Genomic DNA, 24,097 nt, shown 5'->3' with positions numbered 1-24,097 from the left:
ATCTCAGGCCTGCTATGGGCCGGGCACTGTTCTGGATGCTTGGATCCAACAGTGAGCAAGGGAAGTCCCCACACTCGTGACTCTTACATTCTAGTAGAGGAGACACACCATCAACCAATATATGTCAGGTGGACAGAAGTCCCATAAGAAAAATAAAGCAGGTGATGGGATGTGGGAGACCAGGAGGTTGGGGGGTGCTATTTATACAGGGTGGTCAAGGAGTTCTTTTTGAGGTGGTGACCTCTCAGCAGACTTGAATGAAGCTTATATGGGAAGGGGGGATGGGGACCTAAGTGGTGAAAACGGGGTCCTGAGGTGGGAGTGTGCTTTACAAGGAGGCCAGTGGGGCTAGAGCAGGATGAGGAAGGAGCGAGGGGCAGGAGAATGGAGATGACACCGGACCCTGCAGACATGTGAGTGACAAGGACGTAGCAGGGGATCTGAGCAGATGAGTAACATGGTCTGACGTGCCCTGGGAGGGAATCCCTCTGGCTTCAGTGGGGTTAGGAGACCGCCATCCATCTGGGTTGACGGTGGCATGGACCAGGGAGCTGAGGAAGTGGTCAGATGCCGATGGGTTTGAAGCTGGAGCAGCGGGACGTGCCGATGTATTCAGTGTGCGGTGTGAGAGAAGGAGGGCGGAAAAAATGACCCCGTGTGTTTTGTCCAAAGTAACTGAAGGACAGAGTGGACACTCACAGACACGGGAAGCGTGGGAAAGGAGGAGCCTGGTGGGCCGTGAGGCCAGTGGGAATCAGGAGTTTGACTTTGGGCACATCGGTATCCAAGTGACAGTGTTTCATAGGTAGTGAGATCTCAGCTGATAGTCAGGCCAGAAGTCAGGACTGGAGGTGACCCGAGACCACGGCCAGGGGAGTGGACTGAGCCACCCCAAGAAATGGTTCTTTCCCCTGATGAAGCCAGGCCTGTTTGGGGGTCCCATACTTTCTAACGGGTGTCAACACTTTTCATGATTACATTTTCTTTGCACTGAGGCTTCATTTGAAAGCCAGCTGCACCTGCCGGCAGGAAGGTGTACCTGAAAAATAAGAAAAAATAGACTTAAATAATTAAATAAGAATTCTTTCTTGTTCACAGTTACAACTTTGAAGAAGCTGGAGAGTCTAAGGAGGGCTTGGTTTCCATTGGTCGTGCAATGTAACATTTTTCAGGTCGCCAGGGATGCTTTTTGTTTAAAATGGCCTCAAGTCCAGGCTGGATCTTCTGGGAATGAAACTTGGGTGGGGGGAGTAGATAAAGAAAAGCTGGTGCTGGAAGAGGGTCCTGGCTGGAACACGGTCCCAGTGGTGTTTGTTTATGCAAGTGGGAGATATTATTCATGTGCAAAATAAGGCGGCTGAACCATCTCACGCTTTCTTCCAGCCTCAAGGCTCTGTGGGTCTGACCCTAAGTGTGTGGGGTCTCTCAGCAACCCCTCACCCAGAGGAATTCATTTCTCCTGCCCCTCCCTTCCTCCAAGAAAAACTGACTTGCAGGAATTCTTATCTTCGTTCTGAGACCTGAAGCCAAGATACGGTTTCTGATCATCCTTCAGGACTTCAGGTGGCTCCCTTAGGCCTTCAAAACCAGGTCGATTTTGACACGGCTGCCTGGCCAGTGTTTCAAATTTCAGTTCAGGTCCTAAAAGTTCCTCCCGTTTTTCAGTTGAAAGGAGAACTCAGGTTGGAGGGAGACAGTTTTAGTCTGAAGGCTTTTATGAAACTGTCTGTATTCACTCACTCCTCTGAGCCTGGAGCCGTTTCCAGTAAGAAGGAGGTGACAGGCTCTCCAAATAAAGAGTCACCTTTTGAAAGCACTCCAGCCCAGCAGCATGGGGGCTTTTGATGATCCTGACTTGCGTCTTGAGAAGAGGGCAGGCCAGGGCTGGGTTCGGGCTCTGTTCCTCCTGCCCACCCTCCTCCCCCACCTCCCCTTAGCGTACTTTGATCTGTGGAGCATGTCTAATCCTCAGCCAAGTCTGCTAGAACTTTATCCAGAGCCGGAAAAGGGGAAATATTTTTCCTTTCTTGGGTGGATTTGTATTTATATAAACCCTTAGCAACGCTGATGGAGCCAAGTGGCCAGCACACGCGTCTGAGGCGCGGGGAGCTGGAATGACTGAGTGGCGGGAACAGGCAGAGGGCAGCGTGTCCCTTTGTCCCTGGTCAGCTTGGACACGGGTCAGACCTACTGAAGGTCAGGAGAGGGTGGTGTAAGGCCTCACGTGCATTTTGCTGAAGGATGTGCTTGTTCGTAAGGCCGTTTATACAACAGCTCGAGCCGAGCCAGCAACTGATCAGTTAACTCCAGATCATAACTCCAGTGAGATACCTGAATGTATATGAATGGTTAGGTCACTTTATTTCTTTTGTCATCACTAAGAATATAGGGTGGTGGGAAGCCTTAGCTGTCCTCTGAAACTTTAACCTCGGAAGCTTGACCTTTTCACAGTGTGTCCCGTTATTGATTTTACTTGCATGAATTTGTCTACACCTTTTTGGTCAAGCCCTTGCCATTTCTCATGGGTAGTGAGTTTTTACTCTTTTTTTTAATTGAGGTAACATAGATTTATAACATTATGTAAGTTTCAAGGGTACAACATTATATTTCTACATCTGTACATCCTACTGTGTGCTCACCACCAAAAATTCAGTTTCCATCCATCACCATCTATTTCCTCCTTTTTACCCTCCCCCCATCCCTTCCCCTCTGGGAATCACTATTCTGTTCTTTGCATCTACCTGTTTTTGTTTAGTTTGGTTTGTTCATTTAGTTATTATTTATTAGTTTTTTATATTCCACATATGAGTGACATCAGACAGTATTTGTCTTTCTCCATCTGACTTATTTCAGGGTGATGAATTATTTAATTATTTTTAATTTTTTTGTTCTTTTGGCCGCACTGCACAGCATGTGGGAGCTTAGACCAGGGATTGAATCCGTGCCCCTTGCGTTGGAAGCGCTGTGTCTTAACCACGGGACCACCAGGGAAGCCCAGGGCGGTGAATTTTTACAGCCTGCTTACCATTGATATGAAGGCTCTCTTGTCCTAAAACCCCCTCGTTGAAGTGGTACCTCATTGCTCTACATTTCTAGGATACAGCATGATTCGCTCTCAGATATTCTCGAGAAATCTTGTACAGAATCTAAAGACAGGCTCTCTTGTTCTTGTGATACCGCGATTTGTATATTATCTGGGCTAGTCTGGGACTGATAAAGGTGCTGACAACAGCCAGTGTATAGAACGTTGATATAAAGCAATCTATTATTTTGCTATTTTTTGCTCTTTTAGAACCAAAAGCAAACCCAGTGTAGGCACCCCAGATTCTGGCAACTTCCCTGGAGTAATTCTGCTACATATTAATAAACACCACAGGAGCCACGTTTACTTGCTGTCTCCGGATGTTTATCCTGGTCTCCAGGAATGTTTATTTTGTGTCTGTTGGGGTCTCATACTTCAGCAGGGAATCTTCCCAAAGTTTCTCCCTGGCATCTCATCCCAGTTCTGTGATGGACACTTGGGGAAGGAAACTCCTTGGGGACCCTGGGACTCTTTCAGCAGGTGGAGAGAATCCAGGCGGAAAAGCAGCCTGGAGGAGGAGGAGGAGAAGACGGGGGCTTTTGTTTCACCACAGGTGATGGAAATAGGGGGGCTGTAGAAGGGGAATTTCAAAGCGCTGAGTTATGAGGAAGTGATGGGGAAGAATGGTACAGAGGGTTGCATGTGGTCAAATAAAAACACAAAAAAGAAAAAAAAGACATTAGGAAAAGGAAGTGTAAGCTTGTAATGTGAGGGAAGAAGATTTACAAAGAAATTTTGTCAGCAGTTTTTTCCACCCCCTTGGTTGAACTTTTGCCAAGTGCTTGATCTGAGGTCCCAGCTCTTTTGATCCAGAAGAGACCTGTGTGATGACCCATCCAGGAGGGGCCCCGGACCAAATGCCACTCTTCTTAGTTTAGCATACCTGAGATGTTTAGTCACCTCCTGTTCCTCAACAGACAAAAAGCTTTATGTAATTAAAGGCAAACATTACTATGAGGACAATCATCTTCTGTCAGGAATTGGGTTAAACAAGGAAAAGCTAGGCTTGTCTGCTCCAGATGGAGCACCTGCCATAAAAGGAAAAATTTCAAAGTGTGCATCATTTGTGCCCGGCTTGCGGGGAGGCTCGGCTTCCACTGAATTAGTCATCAGGAAAGTCTGAGTGCTTTAAGGTTAGCATCATGGAATGAGTCAGAGGAGAAATCAAGAGTGTGGCCTTTGTCCCCCCTTCTGCCTGTAACTCTCACCCCTGTCACCACCTTGGAGGATGTTGGGAAGACGCTGAAGTGTTGAAATTTCGTTTGTTCAGTGCAGCCTAATGACAAGCCATGAAGACTCACGGAAGATAGGTACTGAGTTATACCCTGAGTTCAAGGTCATCTCTAAGAACCCCAACTGGCCTGCCTCTGTTTTGCTTAGACGTTGTCCTCTCTTAATGATAAGACTTTACAAATTGTCCCCAAAGCTTCAAGGCACAGAAGGGCATTTCTGAGTGATTTTTTTTTCTTTTTTTTTTTATTTTACAAATTTAATCAGTTATACATATACATATGTTCCCATATCCCCTCCCTTTTGCGTCTCCCTCCCACCCTCCCCATCCCACCCCTCCAGGCGGTCACAAAGCACCGAGCTGATCTCCCTGTGCTATGCGGCTGCTTCCCACTAGCTATCTACCTTACGTTTGGTAGTGTATATATGTCCACGCCTCTCCTTCGCTTTGTCACAGCTTACCCTTCCCCCTCCCCATATCCTCAAATCCATTCTCTAGTAGGTCTGTGTCTTTATTCCTGTCTTACTCCTAGGTTCTTTTTTTTTTTTTTTTTTTTTTTTTTTTTTTCCGGTATGCGGGCCTCTCACTGTTGTGGCCTCCCCCGTTGCGGAGCACAGGCTCCGGATGCGCAGGCTCCGGACGCGCAGGCTCAGTGGCCATGGCTCACGGGCCCAGCCGCTCCGCGGCATATGGGATCCTCCCAGACCGGGGCACGAACCCGTATCCCCTGCATTGGCAGGCGGACTCTCAACCACTTGCGCCACCAGGGAGGCCCACTCCTAGGTTCTTGATGACATTTTTTTTTCTTAAATTCCATATATATGTGTCAGCATACAATATGTGTCTTTCTCTTTCTGACTTACTTCACTCTGTATGACAGACTCTAGGTCCATCCACCTCATTACAAATAGCTCAGTTTCGTCTCTTTTTATGGCTGAGTAATATTCCATTGTATATATGTGCCACATCTTCTTTATCCATTCATCCGATGATGGACACTTAGGTTGTTTCCATCTCCGGGCTATTGTAAATAGGGCTGCTATGAACATTTTGGTACATGTCTCTTTTTGAATTATGGTTTTCTCAGGGTATATGCCCAGTAGTGGGATTGCTGGGTCATATGGTAGTTCTATTTGTAGTTTTTTAAGGAACCTCCATACCGTTCTCCATAGTGGCTGTACCAATTCACATTCCCACCAGCAGTGCAAGAGTGTTCCCTTTTTTCCACACCCTCTCCAGCATTTATTGTTTCTAGATTTTTTGATGATGGCCATTCTGACTGGTGTGAGATGATATCTCATTGTAGTTTTGATTTCCATTTCTCTAATGAGTAAAGATGTTGAGCATCCTTTCATGTGTTTGTGGGCTGTCTGTATATCTTCTGTGGAGAAATGTCTATTTAGGTCTTCTGCCCATTTTTGGATTGGGTTGTTTGTTTTTTTGCTATTGAGCTGCATGAGCTGCTTATAAATTTTGGAGATTAATCCTTTGTCAGTTGCTTCATTTGCAAATATTTTCTCCCATTCTGAGGGTTGTCTTTTCGTCTTGTTTATGGTTTCCTTTGCTGTGCAAAAGCTTTGAAGTTTCATTAGGTCCCATGTGTTTATTTTTGTCTTTATTTCCATTTCTCTAGGAGGTGGGTCAAAAAGGATCTTGCTGTGATTTATGTCATAGAGTGTTCTGCCTATGTTTTCCTCTAGGAGTTTGATAGTGTCTGGCCTTACATTTAGGTCTTTAATCCATTTTGAGCTTATTTTTGTGTATGGTGTTAGGGAGTGATCTAATCTCATACTTTTACATGTCCCTGTCCAGTTTTCCCAGCACCACTTATTGAAGAGACTGTCCTTTCTCCACTGTACATTCCTGCCTCCTTTATCAAAGATAAGGTGACCATATGTCCGTGGGTTTATCTCTGGGCTTTCTATCCTGTTCCATTGATCTATCTTTCTGTTTTTGTGCCAGTACCATACTATCTTGATTACTGTAGCTTTGTAGTATAGTCTGAAGTCAGGGAGCCTGATTCCTCCAGCTCCATTTTTCGTTCTCAAGATTGCTTTGGCTATTCGGGGTCTTTTGTGTTTCCATACAAATTGTGAAATTTTTTGTTCTAGTTCTGTGAAAAATGCCATTGGTAGTTTGATAGGGATTGCATTGAATCTGTAGATTGCTTTGGGTAGTAGAGTCATTTTCACAATGTTGATTCTTCCAATCCAAGAACATGGTACATCTCTCCATCTATTTGTATCATCTTTAATTTCTTTCATCAGTGTCTTATAATTTTCTGCATACAGGTCTTTTGTCTCCTTAGGTAGGTTTATTCCTAGATATTTTATTCTTTTTGTTGCAATGGTAAATGGGAGTGTTTCCTTGATTTCACTTTCAGATTTTTCATCATTAGTATATAGGAATGCCAGAGATTTCTGTGCATTAATTTTGTATCCTGCAACTTTACCAAATTCATTGATTAGCTCTAGTAGTTTTCTGGTAGCATCTTTAGGATTCTCTATGTATAGTATCATGTCATCTGCAAACAGTGACAGCTTTACTTCTTCTTTTCCCATTTGGATTCCTTTTACTTCCTTTTCTTCTCTGATTGCTGTGGCTAAAACTTCCAAAACTATGTTGAATAAGAGTGGTGAGAGTGGGCAACCTTGTCTTGTTCCTGATCTTAGTGGAAATGGTTTCAATTTTTCACCATTGAGGACGATGCTGGCTGTGGGTTTGTCATATATGGCCTTTATTATGTTGAGGAAAGTTCCCTCTATGCCTACTTTCTGCAGGGATTTTATCATAAATGGGTGTTGAATTTTGTCAAAAGCTTTCTCTGCATCTATTGAGATGATCATATGGTTTTTCTCCTTCAGTTTGTTAATATGGTGTATCACGTTGATTGATTTGCGTATATTGAAGAATCCTTGCATTCCTGGAATAAACCCCACTTGATCATGGTGTATGATCCTTTTAATGTGCTGTTGGATTCTGTTTGCTAGTATTTTGTTGAGGATTTTTGCATCTATGTTCATCAGTGATATTGGCTTGTAGTTTTCTTTCTTTGTGACATCCTTGTCTGGTTTTGGTATCAAGGTGATGGTGGCCTCGTAGAATGAGTTTGGGAGTATTCCTCCCTCTGCTATATTTTGGAAGAGTTTGAGAAGGATAGGTGTTAGCTCTTCTCTAAATGCTTGATAGAATTCGCCTGTGAAGCCATCTGGTCACAGAAGGGCATTTCTGAGTGATTTTTTTTTTTTTAAAAAAACAAAGTCCCAGCATTTAGAATCAAAACTGGACTTGAGAATTCAACAAATCTGGGAGACAGAAATGCCTTTACACTGTTAAATTGCCTGGAACTCAGTGGATTGCTACACTTTGAAGAGCTGCAGGGCTATATGGTGAAAGTGAAGACACAGTTCTGGAAGACAGTCACAATGTCTGATGGTGTAAGTTTTTGCAGCTACCTTTGCACTTCATAACTTAGGATGTATCTGATTATTAAGTGGCCCTATCAACTGGACTTCTTTCCAAGAGGAACAAATTGAGCCAAAAGCAAACTGCTCACAGGGAGAACACGGCATCCCTGCAGTTTGGGGGACCCCTCTCAGAGCCCAGAGCTCCCTAAGAGTATATGGTGAGGCCCAAGTGCTGGATGGTATCTGTGGGCACCCAAGCTGACTTCCCTGTGGCCCAGTAGGAAGATGCCTGAGAATCTAGGGGTACCCCAGGCAATTTCCTGGCGAGTTCAGCAGTATCCCCCAGGGCACATCCCCAGAGAGTTTCTAGGGTGGCCTAGCTGGCTTCCTCGTTGATTCAGCAGCAACCCGGGGTTGGGGCGGGGTAGCTTTTCAGGGACTCTAGTTGGTGCCCATCTAGCCTCAGTTCAACAGCATGATCCCCACCTTCCCCCCAAAGACAGCTTCCTGGGGAATTTTGTCAGGACCCAGGGGACAGTTCCCTGCTGGCTTTAGCCAGCTGACTGTGGACTAGCCTGGCCTGGGCAGCCCAGCAGGCTTTTCCCCCACTCAGAGGCTGTACCATACCCCATCCAACCAACGAGGTCTGAATCTCAGCTTTGCCCTGGGCTCTCCCACGCCCAGTTTCTTCTTCTGGGCAATTCTCCCTCAGCCTTGGAGTTATCCTTTAGAGTTTCCTTTCCTCTTGGTAGTAAATTCACTGTAATAGGTTAATAATTATTTATATTAAAGCTTACTCTGTGGTTCTGTCTCCTGAGTAGACCCTGACTGATCCACACAGCCAGTAAATCTTAGCCAGGATTGCAACTAAGGCTATCTGATTCCAGAACCAAACTACTTTGTATTGTTTCTCTATGACCAGCAGTTTCGTATACATTGATTGTTGTGATTAAAGTGCTTTAGACTAATTTTTTGTTTTTTAAATGTTTATTGGAGTATAGTTGATTTACAATGTTGTGTTAGTTTCAGGTGTACAGCAAAGTGAATCAGTAATACATATACATATATCCACTCTTTTTTAGATTCTTTTCCCATATGGGTCATTACAGAGTATTGAGTAGAGTTCCCTGTGCTGTACAGTAGGTCCTTGTTAGTTATCTATTTTGTATATCATAGTGTGTACACGTCAATCCCAGTCTCCCAATTTATCCCTCCCCTGCCCCTTCCACCTGGTAACCATAAGTTTGTTTTCTACATCTGTGGCTCTATTTCTGTTCTGTACCTTTTTTTTTTTTTTTTTTTTTTTTTTTTTTTTGCAGTATGCAGGCCTCTCACTGTTGTGGCCTCTCCCGTTGCAGAGCACAGGCTCCGGATGCACAGGGCTCAGCAGCCATGGCTCACAGGCCCAGCCACTCGGCGGCATGTGGGACCTTCCCGGACCAGGGCACGAACCCGTGTCCCCTGCATCAGCAGGCGGACTCTCAACCACTGTGCCACCAGGGAAGCCCTGTACCATTTTTTTAGATTACACATATAAATGATCATATGATATGTGTGTCTTTCTCTGTCTGACTTACTTCACTCAGTATGACAATCTCTAGGTCCATCCATGTTGCTACAAATGTCATCATTCTTTGTTATGGCTGAGTAATAGTCCATTGTATATATGTACCATATCTTCTTTATTCACTCCTCTGTCAGTGGACATTTAGGTTGCTTTCATGTCTTGGCTATTGTAAATAGTGCTGCAATGAATATTGGGGTGCATGTATCTTTTCAAATTATGGTTTTCTCCAGACATATGCCCAGGAGTGGGATTTTGGATCATATGGTAGCTCTATAAGTCTTTTAAGGAACCTTCATACTGTTCTCCATAATGGTTGTACCAATTTACATTCCCACCAACAGTGTAGGAGGGTTCCCTTTTCTCCACACCCTCTCCAGGTTTTATTGTTTGTAGACGTCTTGATGATGGCCATTCTGACTGGTGTGAGGTGAAACCTCATTGTAGTTTTGATTTGCATTTCTTTAATAATTAGTGCTGTTGGGCATCTTTTCATGTACTTTTTGGCCATCTGTGTATGTCTTCTTTGGAGAAATGTTTATTTAGATCATCCACCCATTTTTTTTCTTTTTTTTTTTTTTTTTTGTATTCAGCTGCATGAGCTGTTTATATCTTGAAGATTAATCCCTTGTCAGTTGCATCATTTGCAAATGTTTTCTCCCATTCTGTGGATTGTCTTTTTGTTTTGTTTGTGGTTTCCTTTGCTGTGCAAAAGCTTTTAAGTTTCATTATGTCCCATTTGTTTATTTTTGTTTTTATTCTCATTACTCTAGGAGGTGGGTCCAAAATGATCTTGCTGCAATTTATGTTGGAGAGTGTTCTGCCTATGTTTTCCTCTAAGAGTTTTATAGTATCTGGCCTTACATTTAGGTCTTTAATCCATTTTGAGTTTATCTTTGCATATGGTGTTAGTGTTCTAACTTCATTCTTTTACATGTAGTTGTCCTGTTCTCCCAGTACCACTTACTGAAGTGACTGTCTTTTCTCCATTGTATATTCTTGCCTCCTTTGTCATGGATTAGTTGATCATAGGTGTGTAGGTTTATTTCTGGGCTTTCTATCCTGTTCCACTGATCTATATTTCTGTTTTTGTGCCAGTACCATATTGTTTTGATGACTATAGCTTTGTAGTATAGTCCGAAGTCAGGGAGCCTGATTCCTCGAGCTCCGTTTTTCTTTCTCAAGATTGCTTGGGCTATTCGGGGTCTTTTGTGCTTCCACACCAATTGTAAATTTTTGTTTTAGTTTCTGTAAAAAAAAAAATGGCATTGGTAATTTGCTAAGTATTGCATAGACTGACTTATGATAAAAATCTATTTTCAATAGCAAGCACATGGTATTTCACCATTGTTGTTTTTTTTAATGGAAATGTCTACCATACAGGTGGCTTTCTTACCACATAACCCACTCTGGAAAAGACGTGGACACCCCTGTTTATCTTTTCAAAGGAGCAGTTCATCACCTTGGCCTCCAGGGCCTTTGCGCTGGGCTCCTTTCTCTCTTTTTTTGACATTTTTTTAATAACTATTTTTAAAAATTTATTTATTTTTGGCTGCATTGGGTCTTCGTTGCTGCACACAGGCTTTCTCTAGTTGCAGTGAGTGGGGGCTACTCTGTTGTGGTGCGTGAGCTTCTCATTGTGTTGGCTTCTCGTGGAGCACAGGCTCTAGGCACGCGGGTTTCAGTAGTTATGGCACATGGGATCAGTAGCTGTGGCACATGGGCTTAGTTGCTCCGCGGCATGTGGGATCTTCCTGGACCAGGGTTCGAACCCATGTCCCCTGCATTGGAAGGCGGATTCTTAACCACTGGACCACCAGGGAAGTCCCTCCTTTCTCTTCTGAGCCTTGTGATCTTTCACTCATTCTATTACTCACTCCTCCATCTACCCACCTGTTCATTGTAGTAGTTCAGACACGGAGACTTCGAGCTGGAGAAAACTCAAGAGAGAAACAGGGCCATTTCCTTAATTGTGTTTTTCGGGTGTGGGATACCCAGCTCAGAGTACAGGTGGCAAGTACCACATAATTCACAGCTTCGTGGAACTCTGTCTCTGGCTGTGGTTCCCACTTCCGCCTCCCATCCTTTCCTCAGCCCTCTTCACACACCCGTCCCCACCTTTCTGCTTCTGTCAAAGCCTCCGGTCACCTCCAAACCCAGTGGTCCCGTCTCCGTCGTTACTTTGCTTGTCCACTCAGCAGAGTTGAGCACAGCTGGTCACTCCCTTTTCTTGAAGGAGTTTGGTTTCCTTTGTGAAGCCACGTTCTTCTTGTTCTCCTTCTGCCTCCTTGGCAGTTCCTGGCTGGCCTCTCTCCTTTTCAGCCTCTAAACTTTCAGTGCTCTAAACTTGGAGCACCCCAGGCTGTCTCTGTTTCCTTTTTCTTATCTACTCAATTTCCTGGGTGATGTCATTCACTTTTATGCCTTTCCAGACCATGTGTTTGCTGCTTCCTCCCAAATCTCTACCTCCAGCCTTAACCTTTTCCTGCAAATCCAGAACTGAATGTGTAATTCCACAATTAATATCTATCACCCTGTTGTCTAACAGTCAAATCTAACTTGGCCAAAACAGAACTCCTAATTTCTCCCCTTCCCACTAACAATCTTCTCGCTTAGTCTTTCAAGTAGTACCACCAGCTGCCGTCTTCCCATACCAAAGATTTGGAATTATCCTTGGTTCGTCTGTGCATCTTACCTCCACATCCAATTCACTGGCAAGTCCTGCTGACCGTGTATGAAACATAACACCAGTCTCTCCATCTCCATGGGTGCCTCTCCAGACCAGGCCTCCACCACCTCTCACCTGGGCTCCTCTGTGAACCTTCTTATGGTTTCCTTGCCTTCATTTTGCCATCCTACACAGCAGCCAGAGGGATCTTCTTAGATCAGATGTCATTACTCCATTTAAAACCTTCCACATGGCTCCCCACCACTTAGAATCAAAACCAAACATTTTCCCCTGTCTGCAAAGTCCATGATCCGGGCCTCACTGTCTTGCCTCTTCGTCTTGTCCCGTTTCCCCTTCACCCCATGACCTAGATTCTTCTCTGGGCAGCCAAGCATCTTCCTACTTTAATGACTTTGCATTAGCGGTTTCCTCTGCCTGGAATGTTCTTCCCATGGCTTGTCGTTTAGCTTTCAGCATAAACGTCACCTCCTCAGAGAGGCATCCTGGGCAACCCAGTCACTCCCTATCTCATTAGCCTGTTTTAATAATCTGTGTAACAAGTTTTTAGTAGGTTATGCAGTTTGTTCCTTACTACTCTTCCTTCTAGACTGTAAGTGCCACGAAACCAGGGGTCTCCGTGCACCTTATTCGCTCCTGTTCTCTCAGAGTCGGTGGTGCTGTCCCACATGAGTTGGTGGTGGTTACGTACCTGTTGAATGAATGAGTGAACTCAGTGGCAGAACCAGGCCTAGGACATAAGATTTTCCTCTTTCGTTTCACATCTAATTTATACCAGGATGTCTTTTGCCAGTAAAGTTATCCTAGCTCCAAGTTACTGATACCTCCTGTTTACTTAAAGGTTACGGTAAAATTTCCAAAAACAATTCCAAAGCCAAATTACCTTTAATCCATTTTGATTTTAAATTTACTTTTAAACTTCACCTTTCATTTCAATTTGATGGAAAATACCACATTCAGTGACATTTTATGACCTATATCCTTTGGTTTTTAAACTTACAATTGTTTCCATGTATTCCAAGTGACTATTATAAAATGGCACTTTAGACACTTTTATAAGTTGGGAAGATCACACTTCTATAGTTGTGCATAATTTTTACCTCTGTGGAAACGATGTCGGCCAGAGATGGGCTCAGTCCTGGTCTCGGAGATGGAAGGAGCAGGCCTGTTTGTGCTCTTGACACAGGCTCACTGTGCTACTTCCTGCACATCAGTTTCTCTTCTAAAAAAAAGTCATAATTCATAGTCACAAAATGGATTTTTTTTTAAAAAAAACAGGACTACCTAAAAGTACAACCTAGTCTATTTATTTTATTTCTTTGGAACAGCAGCCAAGCTGGAGCTGCCCCACCCTGGTCCTGAGGGAGGTGCTGTGATGAGGCTCAGCTATAGGGACCATCCCCTAAAACAGCATGAGGCGGCCAGGTCTGCAAATGTTAGTTTTGTGGGAACCAATAGGTACTGAGAGATCTCTACTGCTCCCTTTCCTCACACTGTTAAGTGTGCACAGTGGTGCATTTTTCTTATTTTTTATTCAAGAGTACTTGATTTACAGTATTATGTTAGTTTCAGGTGTACAGCACAGTGACTCATTTTTGCAGATTATACTCCATTATACGTTATTATGAGATAATGGCTATAATTCCCTGGGCTATACAGTATATCCTCGTTGCTTATCTATTTCATGTATAGTACTTTGTATCTGTTAATCCCCTACTCCTGAACTGTCCCCTCTTCCCCTTTGGTAACCACTAGTTTGTTTTCTGTGAGTCTGTTTCTGTTCTGCTATATACATTTGTTTGCATTATTTTTTAGATTCCACATGTAAGTGGTATCATACAGTATTTGTTTTTCTCTCTCTGACTTATTTCACTAGGCATAATATTCTCTAGGTCCATCCATGTTGCTGCAAATGGTAATATTCCATTGTATGTATATACGACATCTTCATTATCCAGTTGTCTGTTGATGGGCACTTGGGTTGCTTCCATATCTTGGCCATTGTAAATAGTGCTGCTATGAACACTGGGGTGCGTGTATCTTTCCAAATTAGTGTTTTCATTTTTTCCCAGATACATACCCAGGAGTGGAATTGCTGGATCATATGGTAGTTCTATTCTTAATTTTTTGAGGAACCTCCATACTGTTTTCCATAGCGGCTGCACTAACTTACATTCACAGTGTTTACCTCTCCTTTGTATATACTTTCTGGCCTTTGTTTTAAGACAAGATGTCCTTTTATCTCTCTCTGGCGTTCGTCTTCATATAAAAGGGACCGTGGAGTTCTCCCATCTTTGCTGCCTTTGATAACTCGATGGGCTGGCAAAATGGGAGCCTTCCTGCTCATCAGTTTCTGAGGATGCTGCCTTTGCCCTGAGGGGATGTGGGAAATATGCGTTTGTGTATCATTGCATCTCATCCAGAGTCACACTTAAAAGACAGCAGTGAACTCTGCGGGGTGGAGGAGTGAGCTTCAGAATATTCAAGCTGAAAGAGGCCTTGAAGAAATCTAGATAATTCCTTATTTAATAGAATCTATATAATTGCTTGTTTTAATTTCCAGACCACTTTTGCTGTTTTGAGGGATGTTCATAACTCAAATCTTTACCCTGGATCAGGAAGTGGGTTTTATTTGTACTGAAAAGACATGTTTTAGGCCTTTAATATTGTGGTTTGGGTCATCAGTGATACATTTTTAGTATTTTGCATAATGTGCCCAATATTTGTGAATTCTGATGATTAGCAGAAAAAGACGAGCTTATTTCACTTATCTCCTGTAGTTTAAAAATAACTCATAATAAAACTTGGTGTTCTATTCTTCCACAGGGGAAAAACAGCTAATGAGCGTTCACTAGCATTTTAATGCCAGAAATCTTGAGACAGAGTGATTAACTAAGAATAGCTTTTCAGGGCTTCCCTGGTGGCGCAGTGGTTGAGAGTCCGCCTGCCGATGCAGGGGACACGGGTTCGTGCCCCAGTCCGGGTAGATCCCACATGCCGCGGAGCGGCTGGGCCCGTGAGCCATGGCCGCTGAGCCTGCGTGTCCGGAGCCTGTGCTCCGCAACGGGAGAGGCCACAACAGTGAGAGGCCCGCGTACCACCAAAAAAAAAAAAAAAAAAAAAGAATAGCTTTTCATAACTTTAATAGGCACAGGGAGACTGTGTAGTGGCCTAATACAGCCTCAGTAGATGCAGTGGTCTGTTCATCCAGCAAGTTTCTGCTACTTCAGGAAGACTGTGTAAAAACCGCACAAGAATAGAGAATATCTAACAGAGGAGAAAGCATCAGCATTTAAAGCTGGCATCTCCCTTCAGTGTGAAGCATACTTAGCCTTTTTTTTTTAATTGATTCAAGCATAAAAATAAACAAATCACCTCAGGACCATTGAATCTTGAATGACCCATTTCACTCCAAATCCAGTTGTTGTTCCTTATCAGTTTCTGTTTCTAATGAGAACATACTTTCAAATTTACTTTCTACACAGAAATATTGGTCTCATAAGTTTTAATGACTTCAGAGAATTCTGTCATAGTTTTTAATCATTTCCCCTTTGTTGAATATTTGAGAGGGTTACTAAGTTTTCACTGTTTTATGAATAGTGTTGCTATGAGCAATCACTGTATAATTTTTGTAAGAAAGGCCCACTTCCTTGAAGCGAGTTCCTAAAAATGGAAATATACCAGGTCACATGAATATTTCTCCTTCCTCTGTTGGTAACATTTTCTGTAAATATAACATTTTTATTGCAGCTGCCACCAACTTTGGGATTTATCTTTTTTATTAGCTTTTGCTAGTGATGATAGATGTGTAATAAATCTAAATTCCCCACACTTCCAGGTCTTTTCCAGTCCTGGAAATCAGTATTAGTCTGGCCTTCTCATTCGTTCTCTAGCGTCTCATAACTCCCTAGGGGGCATCCACTGCACAGTACCGTAGTTCTTTTTCTGTGCACTCGACTTTCTCCAGTGCCGAAGCCCTCCACATCACAGGCCTTGCTTTAGACTCCTGTATCCCTGCAGCTCCTCACACAGTAATATCTCCCTAATTAGGAGCTCAACCAATAGCCTGTGCTTTAGTTTGAAAATCAAGTTTGTGTTACGGAAATCGGAGCCAATTAGCTTCTATTTTAGTAGCCAACACGTTAGGAACCACTATTTGTGTTACTGATAAGATAGTGGGGTTTTTTCTTTGAGAGGAAAAATCTGTTTCTCTTACTTTCTTAATTTAGCAACTGGGCACGTTTCCGAAATCCTCAGAATCTGGCCCCAAGCGGTAGCTTGTCGGAGTGCACGCATGTCCTGGAGCTTGTGAACTGTTCTGTTTCTTGCTCATCTGCATAGCACCAAGTGAATTTTTCGTATGCATGAAATTTCTCAGTGCCTTCGACTTTCCTGCTGTTTCAGTGGCTGGCAGTGCTGCTAGGGGTACGACCCACACAAAACCAGTTCCCTGGGCATCTGGGGCAGGGTGGGGGGCACTAAAGCTGTTGGCTTAATAGAAATTGATAGCCAATGCTTAATAGTCAACTGCTAATTATTTCCAGTTCTCTGGCAAAACCTACACTATTCCCAGCAAGGAAGCCAGCGGTGCAGGAACGGGAGCCTGGGGTCGGGGCCTGACATCTACACTTGTTATCCTGGGCCCTCAGGCACTTGCAGGAAGGAGGAGGCCTGTGTGAAATTCCCACCAGGAGAGGGTTCTTGGGGGAAGCCAGAGATTCCCAGCCTGGGTTCAAGCCTTGGGGGTAATCTTGGGACAGAAAGTAGAAACTGAAAGTATCAGGTGAGGAAGCAGGGGAGGGCGGTCCGGGACCGGGGGTGTTAACAGGCCTGGGTGGTTCAGAGCTTTCTCTTGGTGCAGTTCTAGCCCCCTGGTAGGTGGTGGGTTTAAAGCTGTCTGTGGGACTCAGAGCAAATCTGTTAAACTCAGAGACCTTCTGACTTGTAAAGTGGTATTTGGACTGGATGACTTCCAAGTCTCAGTGTGGCGCAACATGCTGTTACTTTGGTTCATTTTATGACTTCGGGAGCATTTAATGTTTACGTTTTTAATTTGCCTTTTTATATTTTGAGATCTTTTCCTAGCTGGTGTCGGAGCAGAATTCTGATACCCATGTATGCATGATACAAGTTAATGATGCTAAATTAATTTTCGCAGTCATTCGGTGTTTACGTTAGTTTGGTTAAGGAACTCAAACTACATTTGGTTCGTATTGTGCAAAGCCATATAAAATTGTTCAAACCAGGAAACAGCTGTCTTTCATAAAAGTACAAAGATGTCAATGGTTAGTTCATTACTGAATAATAGCATTTTTGGATTACTTTTCTAGGAGAGATGTGTTCTGGAGTAAAGAAGCAGTCCCCACTTTGGGGGGACGGGTATCAGAGGGTGGCAGCAAAAGGTAAGGGCCCCAGAGACGGGTTCCCAAGGTCACAGCCCGAGTCTGCCCCTTGCTAGCCTTGACTCTGGGTACATCACATAACCTTGCAAAATAAGGGTAAACCTTATAGTAACGTTGTAAAGATGAAATGAGATGTACATATAACGCTGTCCATTCAGTGCTGGCACATGGGCAGGCTCTATCAACATGAGTTCGCTGAAGGTGAGACGTTTAGATACACGGCATCTTCAGTCAAAGGATTTTTTGTATCCTCACATGATGGCATATACTTTGGGGTCCCCAGAATTTCAAGTCAGTAATACAAGTGATGGCTGTCATAGTTGATGTTTTATTTCCAGTAGCATCTTTCCCCAGTTGGCAGGTGTTTTGTGTCCTTGGTTTCGTTTATTTACTTCCTAGGTATAAGTAGGGGAATTTAGGCAATAATGCACCATTGTCCGCCAAAAGCTATTTTTTGAATTCTCTGAGCAACAGCACTGTGCTGGCCATGAAAACAGAGAAAGGGCAGGGTGCTACTGGGTAAGTGGACAGTGGGGAGGAAACCAAGAAACGGAAGGCATCACTGCTCTTAGGGATTTGATGATCTGGTTGGAGAGATCGTATCCGGGGCAGGCAGAGTACGCAGGTTTCCTTTGGGGTGACTTACTAGCTCCCGTTACTCATAAGAGCGCATTGTGTTGGTCCTTTACAAATCTGCACACATACCTACCCAGGAAATCCTCTTGCCAGCATGAAGCCGGCCTGTTTACCTTGATAACACACCTTTAGTCAGCTGCATTTCCAGATCGTTAACACGGGGCTTTGTTGCAAGGCTGCTGCGAATTCCACCTGCCCCCATCCTAATTACAAACACCGCCTTGGCAGCCCTGCTTCTCCGGGCTCAAGGGATCCTGGCTCGGTTTGCTGCGACGTCTAGATAAAGATCTCTGGAGCCCCTCTGGGGAAAGGAAGGTGAGGAAAGGAGCGGCAGATGCTGTCTCTGTCCGGAACGGTAGCCTTCCTGTCATCACCATTAGAATGTTCTCCACAGTGATGCAGAGGAGCCAGTGAGAGCAGAGCCAGTTCTGCTCTGGTTGCACATTTGTTCTCTGATTCCACCGTCTGCAGCCCCTCCCCGTCGTCCTCACTACCTGCCCTGCTCCCAGCCTCCTCTCTAAGGTGGCCTCAGTTTTGAAGGCAAATCTCACTGATGCATGTTTCTCTCTCCTGCAGGGGAGTTGCTGAGTCAGCCCAGACCAGAAGGCGTGGCAGAGATCATTTGCCCCAAGAATGGCAGCGAGCGAGTGAATGTTGCCTTGGTTTACCCACCCACACCGACTGTGATCAGCCCGTGTTCCAAGTGAGTTCTGAGCCCGCAGCCCCTGTCCCTTACTCCTGAGAACAAAAATCCAGGTTAAAGTACCTTTCATCAAACCTGGAGATGCTCCCCCAGGGCAGACCTACAGCAAAACTATGGCTTATACAACAAACTAGGAACTTTCATTTTTTGTTATTTGTGATTTTTTTTTTACTTTTGCTGATAAAAGCACATTTTAAAACAGCTTTCTGAGATACTGTTCACATATTATACAGTTCACTTGTTTAAAGTGTATGATTCATTGTTTTTTTAGTATATTTGCAGGTATATGCAACCAAAAAGAGTGATTTTTTTTTGATGGAGAGTCATAATTCTGTCATTGTAGTATGAAGTGGGCCCTCACTTCAGAAAACAGCGAGGGCTCATTAAATAAGAAAAGCTGGCAGAAAATCTGTAGTAGATCCTTTTTTCTTGTGGGTCTCTGATTCTCTATCAGCCTCGACAATCAGAAGCTGTGTGGTTTTTTCCCACCTTCCCCAAAATGCACTTAAAGACACAGAATGTACCCGTGTGAACTAACTTTTGGATACAAGGTTAGCTTAGCATTGAACTCAGATGATAAACTTAGGTTAAACTCATCTGTTTGGTTTTTTCTGTAGTGTTAAGAACTGAACAGGCTACTTTAGACTGAGATGAAATACCTTTCTACTGCAAATCTTGAAAAGCAGTAGTCCCTGGTCTTCTGGGTGATATCAACAAAGTATTCATGAAGGAGACTTCCATTTTTCTTCCTAGTTGACCACACAGAATATTTTTTCCATATCTAAGCTTTGTATAGGGATGTTGAAAAGTTCGTATTTGAGAATGGTGACCTGTTAACGGCCTCTTGAGAAACTTGCTGTCCCGCTGCATTCCTGAGAGCTTGTGTGATAGGAACTTATGTCTCCAACCCTCCAAGTATCAGCTTTCCTGCCCTTGATATGCTGTCTGCAGAGCAAGGGTCTGCTGGGGATTTCTCATTCATTAGCAGCTGTCCCTTTTCTCCAAACTGGGTAATTCATTAGACAGAACATCCCTAATCCATCTTTGCTGGAAAATGTCACTGAACACCCAGGGGAAATTCTTCTCTCATGCTCTTCTATTCAGAATGCTTTTTAAGGTTAACTTATCACTAATATATGACCCTGTGACATTGTGAAACCTTGAAATGCTTCTTAGGATGACCCAGTAACTAAACATGAACCAGAACATTCCCCTGTCCTGAGCATACCAAACATCAGAAATGTTACCATTCTCTGAATTGGTATACACTGGTGCCTTTCTTACACACAGGGTAAGGATAAAGGGATATTATAAAAAACAGGGTCTGGAATGGAGGGAAACAATTGTTCAATAGGCTTTGCATGGGTGTAGATTTTCCTGAGCCAGGAGAGACGGTAACCTATTGTTTTGCCATAGCCGCGTGGCATTTAATAGGCAAGATAGAGGTTTGAGTTAGAATATCCACTTGCACGAGAAACCACAGTGGCACTGAGCCAGAGTTATCAGCGTCTTCTCACCGGCTTCTGTTGTACTGCCACAGAAGGACATCTATACCAACCTGCAGAAATGCCATCAGCGCGTCTCTTCCAGTTTATCATACCTGAAATGAACAAGCAGCTTTAAAGCCTTGGGTAATCAGAGCCACATGACCTGAGACTTCTAGATGCTGGAGGGGATACCTTTAGGGACTGAACTGCTTTTGACCTAGCTCTGTGAACGGTTTTATTTTGAAATGGATTTTTAAGAAAAGGTCTCATACAGTGGATGGCAGATTTAGAGGGTAACTCAATTCTAAATGAAGGAATATCCTTGAGAACAAAATGGAAACAAACAGGCACCCTGCACAGCCCAGTGGAAACTCTAGTTTACAAGTGGATGGCAATGTATTGGAAGTGGGAGATTTGGGGATCGATGAGGAAAGCTGTCCCAGGAGGTGATCGTTAGGTCCAGACAGCTTGGGTCTGAGCCTGAGAGCTTCTGAGAGTTAGACTTAGGGTCTCAGCGGACAGTAGAAATTGGTAGACTGGAGTTATTGCCCTGGTTTTGCAACTCCAGCCCCAGTTAACTTAGGCAAGTCACTAGAGAGTGACCTTCTCCTGCTCTCTCCTCCTCTAAAATGCAGGTCGATGGTCAAGATCAGACTTTCTTCATCAGGCACGTGTGCATCAGAATTTCCAGGGCCAGGCACTAGTCTTTAAGGAAACGAGTCACTCAGATGATTGTCATGTGTGTGCCAGACATTCTGCTCGTCGAGATCCCCTCCAGGGCTCCCAGGCCAGTGAGTCTCATCTTCAGGAGAATTCTTAATAATTCTGCCAGGACGACAGGCGGCAACCAGAGCCATCCCAGGAAAACCAGAATAATCACCCTACTCTTAGGTCATTGCTCTAGATCTTACAGTGGTTTTAAAAAGGCATCCCAAGCTCTTCTTTGACCAGTTTACTCCTCTCCTTTATAGGTCAAATGAGACTTGTCATTCATGGCCTGCCTTTGACCATGTGTAAAATAATGGTGCTACTATGAGCTTTATAAGGAAAAACCATTGATGACTGTTATTTGATTGGATCTTCCTTATGAATTCCAAGCTTCTCTATTTCTCATTTTTTAAAATTTCGAGGTGTGTTATTCCCCTACAGACAGAGAATAAAGAGCAAGTAGTGATTTATTTTTTAAAAAGTGACTTATTCTCATAATTCACCTTGGATGATGGTGAAGTCCCTGCCAGCGTTCCATGGGGAAGAGGTTACATGAATTGAATGAAATGCCTATCCTTCTGCACCTCGCTCTCCAAGGAGAAACGTATCAACTGAGTGATTTCTTGGTCCCTTGGCTGATTATCAGATAGAAATACGAGTCATTTCCATACTTTGGCAATCCTGGGCTGATTTTCAAGGATATTTGCCTCAGAGATGAGATGAAAATTGATCTAGTAGCAGATTTGCTGGGTTGCTTTGAAAAATCCTGACCTCCTTAAGGATACGGGTTCTGTCTGATAAACATTTTTTTAAAGCTTTCGTATACTTTCATACCATAAAACTTGCCCGTTCAGTGAGGGTTCATATATTTACAGAGTTGCACAGCTGTCACCACAATCTCACTTTAGAACATTTTCATCATTCCAAAGAGAAATTTCATGCCCATGCCCACCTGCAGTCACCGTGCCTAATACAATACCTAGTTCCATGCAGAAAATAAATAATTTTTAGTGCCACTTTCAGGAATGGTTTTGCTCCCTGGTGTGTTGGTATGAAACAGATTTGTGAGTTTTAAGGAAATTCATACAAACACTTGTTATCTTTGGCCCAGTGCAGTCTGAAGGCAGTGAAGTGACGTGCACCCCTGCTGCCAGCCCCGCTTACTGAACAGTAGAAGGGAAATGGAGTTTCTTGTAGGGAAATCAGCCTCCTTCAGAACTCTACCTATACCTAAAGTATAGGTAGCCATTTTTAAAAACATAGACTTAGTTGTTAAGAGCAGTTTTAGGTTCACAATAAAATCGAGCAGAAGGTACAGAAAGACCCCATCTACCCCCTGCCCTGGCCACACACAGCCTCCCCAACCAGACTGGAACATTCGTCACAGGTGATGAACCTACACTGACACCTCGTTATCATCCGAAGCCCACGCTTTACATTACGGTTCACACTTGATGTTGTACATTTCATGGGTCTGGACAACTACAGAATGACATGTATCTACCATTACAGCACCTTACACAATATTTTCATTGCCCTAAAAATCCTCCGCACTCTCCCTCTTTATCCCCCCCTCCCCTCTTAACCCTTGGCGCCCACTGATCTTCTTTTTTTTTAGCTTTATTGGGATGTAACTGACAGATAAGTAAGATATTTAAAGTGTACACTGTGGTAATTTGATATCCGTCTGCACTGTGAAAGGATTCCCACCAGGTACTTAATTAACACATCCATCTGTCACATATTTATCCTTCAGAACTTCTGAGTGGCAGCCTAACTGACCTTTAATATAGACAGGGATACTGAGCCTTGGACTTTAGGGATCATAAAGGGCAAAAATATACTTTCAGTGGGAAAAGCAAGGCAAACGTACAATAGAAGGATTTTTTTTTTTAATTAAAAAAAATTTGTGAATTCCTGTCTCCATCCTGTTGCTTTACAGGTTGAGACACACTTTAAAATTCCAGTTCAGAAGGGAAGTGTGAACTTCTTTGGGCAAATTGCAGCCTGCTGTTTGCCTTTCATTTTTAGATAACTTATGGAATATTTCTTTCTCATTTCCAAAGAGATCCTCCTCCTTTACCAATTAAAATATATATTCTGAAAAACTGCCACTTGACTCAATTTGTCTACTGATTTTCATTTAACAGACAGAATTCAGCAGGTTAGCTATGAAAATGTTTTACCTTAAGAAATACTGGAGATACATACAGTGGGTGGGGACAAGATGGCATAGTAGAAGGACATGAGCTCACCACCTCTCACGAAAACAACAAAATCACAACTAACCACTGAACACCTATCAATAAAAAAATGATGGAACCTACCAAAAAAGTTTTCCTACATCCAAAGACAAAGAAGAAACCACAACAGCACAGTAGGAGTGGTGCAATCACGATCAAATCAAATCCCATACCTGCCAGGTGGGCAAACCACAAACTGGAAAATAACTATATCATAGAGGTTCTCCCACAGGAGTGAAAGTTCTGAACCCCACATCAGGCTCCCCAGCCTGGGGGTCTGGTTTCAGGAGGAGCCCCCAGAGCATCTGGCTTTGAAGGCCAGTGGGATTTGATCACAGGAATTCCACAGGACTGGGGGAAACAGAAACTCCAGTCCTGGAGAGTGCACACAAGGTCTCATGTGCACTAGGACCCAGGGGAAAAATCAGTGACCTCGCAAGAGCCTGGGCCAAAGCTATCTGCTGGTATTGGAGGGTCTCCTACTGGTGGGGGGGAGGGGGGATGACTTGGGCTCACTGTGGGGACAAAGACACTGGTGGCGGTAGTTCTGGGGAGCACGCATGGGTGCAAGTCCTCCTGGAGGCTGCCATTTTCTCACCAAGACCTGGCCCCAGCCACCAGCCTGTAGGCTCCAGTGCTGGGAGGCCTCAGGTCCGACAAGCATCAGGGTGGGAACACAGCCCCACTCATCAGCAGACAGGCTGCCTCAAGTCTTCCTGAGCCCACAGCTGCCCACTAAACACACCCCTTGACAGGGCCCTGCCCACCAGAAGGACAAGACCCAGCTCCACCCACAAGGGGGCAGAAACTAGTCCCTCCCACCAGGAAGCCTGCACAAGCCCCTTAGATCAATCTCATCCACCAGGGGGCAGACAGCAGAAGCCAAGAACTACAACGCTGCAGCCTATGGAATGGAAACCACAATCACAGAAAGTTAGACAAAATGAG

General features: G+C 43.9%; 1 protein-coding gene across 4 annotated transcripts in view; it reads left to right on the top strand.

The window, feature by feature from the left end:
- MFHAS1 (multifunctional ROCO family signaling regulator 1) overlaps window positions 1–24,097 on the top strand; it is a 131,192-nt gene that overhangs the window by 95,431 nt on the left and 11,664 nt on the right. For 2 of the 4 annotated variants that reach the window (XR_009530796.1, XM_060085990.1), the window contains exons 2-3: window positions 17,301–17,372; window positions 18,585–18,711. Coding sequence is in view for 3 of the 4 variants with exons in the window: in XM_060085990.1 (XP_059941973.1) it covers window positions 17,301–17,372; window positions 18,585–18,711 (199 nt within the window). In the remaining variant the exon portion in view is untranslated. Of the gene's footprint in view, window positions 1–17,300; window positions 17,373–18,584; window positions 18,712–20,833; window positions 21,353–24,097 lie in introns of those variants that run through there. The other 2 variants (XM_060085989.1, XM_060085991.1) reach the window with 2 other exon arrangements.

The sequence above is a fragment of the Mesoplodon densirostris genome, chromosome 20, assembly GCF_025265405.1.
Source record: "Mesoplodon densirostris isolate mMesDen1 chromosome 20, mMesDen1 primary haplotype, whole genome shotgun sequence".
In the NCBI taxonomy this organism is placed as follows: Eukaryota; Metazoa; Chordata; class Mammalia; order Artiodactyla; family Ziphiidae; genus Mesoplodon; species Mesoplodon densirostris.
This window is presented reverse-complemented; position numbering and strand designations above follow the sequence as displayed.